The sequence below is a fragment of the Miscanthus floridulus genome, chromosome 4, assembly GCF_019320115.1.
Source record: "Miscanthus floridulus cultivar M001 chromosome 4, ASM1932011v1, whole genome shotgun sequence".
NCBI classification, from domain to species: Eukaryota; Viridiplantae; Streptophyta; class Magnoliopsida; order Poales; family Poaceae; genus Miscanthus; species Miscanthus floridulus.
In genome coordinates this window covers 85,588,269-85,594,699 of record NC_089583.1, presented here as the reverse complement: position 1 = coordinate 85,594,699, position 6,431 = coordinate 85,588,269, and the positions used below count along the sequence as shown (strand labels likewise).

Genomic DNA, 6,431 nt, shown 5'->3' with positions numbered 1-6,431 from the left:
CGCATCCTCGGCTTCCGCGGCGCGGCGGCTGTACCCGTCCTCAGACGGCGGAAGCGAGGAGCACACGGCGACCACTCGAGAGGATGAGCTTCTCCCGCCGCCCCACAGGTCGGAGTACACCGATGAACGGCGGCTGCATCCTCGCCGTGGAGAGCATCGATGAGCATGGATAGATAGTAAAAAGCTTTGCATTCGACTATTTGAGTACTTCTGCACACGGGAATACCCCGTTTTTTCGAACACAAATGAATACCCGTGTTCCTTCTTTTTTATTTGTCTCGCCACTGCGATCATCTTTGTTTTCGCGTGCAAGAGCATCATCGATCATGCTCATTATTCAATCAGCCTGTTCGCTTATTGGTTTCAGTCATGACTTATCAGTCAGTCAATAATATTTTTTTCTCACAATAAATTAATATCAGCTAAACTTATTAGCGTAGAAACCCACCACCAAACAGGCTGAACGGCAGGTCATGGCGGCCGCATTCTTCTTCTAATCAATCGGGCAGGTCATGGCGGCCGCATTCTTCTTCTAATCAATGGCACTACGTCGGTACAGTGACCCGTGCATTGCAAAAGGACACATGCGTATGGGCACAAGCAAATCCAATCACTCTACCGTGATGGGTGGCCAGTTGCCACGCTAGCACAATTGATTATTGCGGGCCTAATTAAGGACCTGTGGTCCCACCATAACCGCTCCAATAACTAGGGAATTCGACGGTGAGGATCCTTCCACCACACCTCCAATCCGACGGCGGAAACGCCATCCGCACGTCCGGCGCGGTCCGTCGGTCGCCCCCAGGCCCACACTTGAACCATTGAAATTTCAGCCCCCAGACAGTTCAATCAGACAATCACGCTAATTAATTTCATTCGCCGAAAATAATTAATAAATTAGTTAAAAAAACCACCGCCTCGACCTCGTTTCCTCCGCCGCCCGCATCGCCGTCGTCTCCTCCGCCTCCTGTCTGTCCGCTCCCCACCTCCCCTAAAACCCCCCCGGCCATTGCCGCGCCAAGCTTCCTCGAATGCCACAGACCCGGACACGACGACGCCCACCCCCGTGCTCACATGGCTAGCGGCGTCCTCCACCGCTCCGCCTCCCTATGTCTCCGCCCCGCCGCCGAGCCAGCCGCCGCCGGCTCCGGCAGGGGCCACGGCGCGGTGATGGTGAGCTGCTCCCCGCTCGCCTTCCCCCATTTCTTGGGGTTTCCGATTCTCTGGGATTCCTCTTTGTTGATCTCTGGGTTTTCTGGGGTGCCCGCAGATCGGTGATTCGAGGACGCAGCGCGGTGCTGCTCTGCGGCTGGGAGGATCTACCCGGTGAGTCGAGTCGATCCCGCCTATAATTTCTGCAGCTTTCAAGTTTGGATGAGCGATCAGGTCACGCAACCTGTTTGTCTTCATGCTTCCATTTGGCGCAACCTTCCCTGAATCCTTATCTAAACTGTTATCTGAACTTTTTGGGTGGAACTCCAGTTGCCTGTAGCTTGGTCGGTTTGCTTGATGTATGTTTCTAACTTTCTATGGGCTAAGCTAGCCTCCTCGGTGGCTGTAGTCTGTAGCTTAGCTTGGTGATTTCTGCTGCGCAAGAAATGAGATCCGAATTGGGAAATTGTATTTCTTGGGGGCGTTTAGCTTAGCCAACTATTTGGTTCTGCAATTTAGATCAACGTTCCACTTTCTTACGATTTGGATTTGGGTTTGAATTTGCAGTAGCCTGTAGTACACTGTTGTCGGATGGAAACGCTAATGGTAGATGGGATATATTTGTTTTCCCCTGTGTGGATTGACATATTGTAACTGCTCGTTAAGTTGGTGCTTGGTACAGATGGACTTGATTTTTTTTATTGTTAATGTACTCACGATCGGTTCCAATTTAAGCCTATCCTAAAACATCTCTTTCACATAACTATTTATTTAGTATTATCAGCTAGTTAGTGGTTTTCTGCTGGTGTCCTTAGATAGTTGGTGAATGGTGAATTAGAACAACAGTGCGATGACATTCTCCAAGCAGAAATGCTAACATGTTTTTGGGGTTTCACATCAAATTTACACCAACTGTCTGTAGACCATTAATTACCTTTTGTCAAAGTCATAGTTGTATAGTGTTGTGATCTCCAGATATTAGATAAACTTACATGGATTTTGCCAGTCAGGATTTTCCATTTTCTTGTATGCTGAATAAACTTACTACCAGAAAAACATCGGTGTCATCCTCCAGAGATCACCATGGCCTCCAGTCCGGCCAGTTCTTAATATATTTGGGCAGAAAATTATTTAATAAGATTTTCTTCTACAGGAGAGAGTTATTATCTGTCACAATGGCCGCCAGAGATCACACTTGACCCGACAACTTCTGGATTTTCAACATGATACAATGGATGAGGCAGGTGCAGAACACGATCCATTCGTGGATTTGAAAGCGAGATTCATGGACTTCAAACACAGAAACTATGTGTAAGTGGATCATGAAGTACAAAACATATCATTCACATTAATATTTCACAATTTTTTCTTTTGGTTTGTTGACATTGGTATACCTGGAACTGCGGACAGGGAAAAAATTTCAAATTACCAAAGTCTTGCTCAGTAGCAAACACCAAAGGTACATGATAATGACTTTGATAGCAAAACATTTTAATATTGGCATTACGAGCCTTATGGGATTACTTTTGGTTTTCTATTCTTGTGTGCAGTTCATGGTGATTGCTTGTGCTGACTCCAGGGTCTGCCCTACCGCTGTTTTGGGGTTTCAGCCTGGGGAAGCATTTACAGTTCGTAATGTGGCAAATTTGGTACCACCATATGAGGTATTATAAATTTTGCGCATCTTTAGGTTGTGATTGAACGCTTTAAGCAATGCAATTCCTTTGTGGAAGTACTGACAGTAAACAAAATGTTGCAATACCAGCATTGGGGGTCAGAGACTAGTGCAGCACTGGAGTTTGCTGTCAATACACTCCAGGTATGAGTTTACTGTTGTGTTTTCACTAATGATTTGTCTGTTTTCTTCTATTTCTCCCTTCTTGCTGGAGGAACATAAAAGCATTCTTGAGACTGAGACATTTACCTTCATTTGCTCAGGTAGAAAATGTACTGGTGGTAGGCCACAGTAGGTGTGGGGGCATCCAGGCACTAATGAGCATGAAAGATGATTCGACCTCTGGGTAAAAGTTATAGCCATTTCTTCATTACATGTTCTTTTGGTGTGTGTTTAGACTAGGTTCTGAATTTCTTCTTTTATTTATTTTATTGACACAGAAGCTTCATTAAAAACTGGGTTTCAATTGGGAAGAGCGCAAGGTAAAGCACGAAAGCTGCAGCTGGAAATTTGAGTTTTGACATGCAGTGCAAACATTGTGAAAAGGTGATTCTTGGGTGATGTGTGATCACGAGCCTTAATTTTTTTACAAAATATTGCCCAGTGTAGTGCACAGGATCAGTCAATTACATGGCTGTTACTAATTCCGATTCATCTCAAGATTTTGGCTGCTGTACCTATTGTTCTTCCCTGTTCGTTGTTTGTATCAACACTAGGATTAGATTTGGATGTCTCATAATAGTTATACAATTCAAATTTATCTTGGCAAATATGTTGGTTTACTTTTGTTCAAGGTTTAGTCATAGTATGATATTACTAAGCACAACCACTCACGTTGCCTGACATGTATTGATTTCTTCTTTTTTGTTACAGGAATCAATAAATAGCTCTCTGTTAAACTTGTTAACCTACCCATGGATAGAGGAGAGGGTGAATGAAGGTACTTTGAATCTTCATGGAGGCTACTACAACTTTGTTGATTGCACATTTGAGAAATGGACATTATTGTACCTTGAAGGGTTGGAAGGTGGAAGCAAGTATTCTATAAAGAATAGGTCCACCTGGTCTTGACCAATGAAGGCTTTGTTTACTTGGGTAAATTTCACTCTGTCCCCTGCAGTTCATCATGGTTTTGCTTTGCCTCTACGTTGTTCATTTCCATTGCACCTTGCTCCATTGTGGTTTGATGTTGTACAGAAGATAGCCCCTGTATCAAATAACTGTTGCAAGGCTGTTGGCATCGTCGATTGCCATGCATGGCACAATGCTACTAGCATGTCAGCTTGAACTGTGTGTTGTCGTATTGCATACACATGGGCAGGTGCATTGGCATTGTGGCACTTATTTGATACAGGAATTCTCTACTGTAGAAGGACAAAACCACAATGGAGTGAGGTGCAACGCAATGAACAATATGGTAGCAGAGTGAAAGTCTGTGGAACTGCCGGGGGCAAAGTGAATTTTATCCAATGTTTTCCGGTTGAAACCAATGAGAACATAAGAATAAGCTGCAGGATCAGTCATAGTGCATGTAATCGTCGCCACATTTGGTGTTACCTTGTTATTGTAACGTGTACCATTTGTTGTAACATTGTAACTGGGAGATACAAATATTATACGGCCTCGCCAAATTTTCTTGATGACAGAGTGTTGGAAAGAGTCGGCAATGGAAACTCTGTGATATTCTACATGTTCCAACTAAAAAGGTACGAGTAGCACCGTAGCAGACATGCTACACAGTCCTTCCCTTTCCTTTCTGGCCCAGTTAGTTTCTCTTATAATCCGTTCTTTTTTAGCTTGGTTTTTTAGTCGAAATAGTATTTTTCTCTCGCAATAAATTAGCCGGAATAATGTTTTGGCTTTCAGCCACTGTCCTACTAAACCCTGGCGAGGTTTGCCGAGAAGCGCTGCCGCTTGTAGCACTCGGCGCCGAGCATCTCCTCTCGGCTGAGCAGCACGGCCCGGAGCGCCGCCTGCAGCGCCGGGCGTGACGACGTCGACGTGCCCTCGCCGTCGTGGTGCCCGGCAACGTCCAGCTCCAGGACGCTCCGCGTCCTCCCGCCGACGGTGGCTATCTCCGCGCGAACGGCCCTCGCGCTGACGGACCGCACGGCGCGGCCCAGCTCGGACATGAGCCCCGGGCGGTCGGCGCAGCACACCCACGCCCTGACGCGCCTGGTGTTGGCGCTGGCGGCGGCCCTCTCCCTCTCCCTCTCCTTCTCGCCGCCGTGGCAGAAGCAGTGCTGGCCCTCCTCGACACCGACCTCGTCGCCTTCCCCCGGGACGGCCACGGCCGCGCCCGCCGCCGCAGCGTCCGCCTCGCCCCGCAGCTCCCGCACGTGCCGCACTACCTCCCCGAGCAGCGCCGCCTTGTCCATCTGCATGCATGATCCGTGCACACGTACGTAACCGTGTTCGCTGCCCGCGGCGCATGCGTTGGATTGGATGAACTGACACGGTTAGCTCTGAAGAGCAAGGACGACGTCGGTCTTACCCGCGACGCCGCAGGGAGAAGGGTGCGGAGCGTGGTGAGGTGAGCGTTGATGCGCTGCCGCCGCTTCCGCTCCGCCTCGCTGTGGCTCCTGCTCGTCCCGCTCCGCGTCGTCGTCGCTGCCGGCGGTGAGCACTCCCCGTCCATCGCCACCTCCGCTGCTTGGTCACTCCCGACAGGCACCATCGTGTTGCTTGAGCCTAAGCTGGTTTACTCCTTTTCTTTTGAAAGGAAAAGAGGCGGGAAGCCGTTGGCTCGGGTACGTGCGAACACGGCCGGCAACAAGCTAGCTCTAGCTCACACGTCAGGCTCTCGTTTCCGGGTGCCGGAGTGCCGATCGATCGATCGATGGAGCTGTTAAATAAGGGAGGCCCGCGGCGCGGCTGCCGACACGGCTTGGCGTTGGCTGCGACTGCGAGCCGCGGCGCAGGCACCGGCACACGGCAGCGGCAGCGGCTGTGTTGGCGCATCGGTCTGCGGCGTGGTCGGGTCGGGAGGAGAAAAGGTGCATGCGGTCTGCGTCGACTTTTCTCGCGGGGCGAAAGGCGATCGGCCGGCAGCGGCTACTGCAGCGGCTTCACGTCTATCGTAGGTATAGATGTCCAATGTAGCTCGAGACACGGCGGTCCAACATGAAGCATGTAATTTTGATCCGGACTAAGCACGGCACGGCTCGATGGTCAGCGAGCCCAGACTGGCTTGGCCCGAGGGAGCAGGCCGTGTCTGGGCCGCTGCTTAGGCCTGTGGGCTGGCACGGCCCGACCTGCGACGGTCGGTCCGGCAGTGGCCTGGCCTCCCCCCTCCCCCTCCTCACTCCTCCCTCCCCACGGCCTAGCGCGGCCCACCGTCCCCGCCTCATATATAAACACACGCCGCGGTGACTCTCCCTGGCCACACCCTCTCGCTCTCTCACCCCTCTCGTGCAGGCGCAGCCCCCTCCCAGCGCCGCATTCTTAGTCGCCCCGCTTGCCTCCTCACGTTGCAGCTCCTCCCTTCTCACGTCACAGCTCGCGCTTCCCTCTCGCCTCTTCCGCCTTCCCCGCGCGCGGTGGCGTCTCCCTCGCGCGCGCGGCACGACATCCGCGGCCAGATTCGAACGGTGACGGGCGGATT

The 6,431-nt window shown here is 50.6% G+C and overlaps 1 protein-coding gene and 1 pseudogene across 1 annotated transcript; one reads left to right on the top strand and one right to left on the bottom strand.

Moving 5' to 3' along the window:
• The first annotated feature begins 885 nt into the window (after window positions 1–885).
• On the top strand, window positions 886–4,467 carry LOC136551946 (beta carbonic anhydrase 5, chloroplastic-like; annotated as a pseudogene).
• Window positions 4,468–4,569: 102 nt separating this feature from the next.
• On the bottom strand, window positions 4,570–5,632 carry LOC136551947 (transcription factor bHLH106-like). The gene is made up of 2 exons (XM_066543472.1): window positions 5,322–5,632; window positions 4,570–5,205 (listed from the first exon to the last, which is right to left on the bottom strand). Exons 1-2 carry the CDS (start codon window positions 5,502–5,504, stop codon window positions 4,705–4,707), a joined length of 684 nt encoding a protein of 227 aa, XP_066399569.1. The 5' UTR covers window positions 5,505–5,632; the 3' UTR covers window positions 4,570–4,704.
• Window positions 5,633–6,431: the final 799 nt, after the last annotated feature.

Coding starts and splice junctions, on each gene's coding strand:
- LOC136551947 (XM_066543472.1), bottom strand. CDS start 5,504: ATGGTGCCTGTCGGGAGTGACCAAGCAGCGGAGGTGGCGATGGACGGG. Junction 5,206..5,321: donor TTCTCCCTGCGGCGTCGCGG/GTAAGACCGACG, acceptor TCATGCATGCAG/ATGGACAAGGCGGCGCTGCT.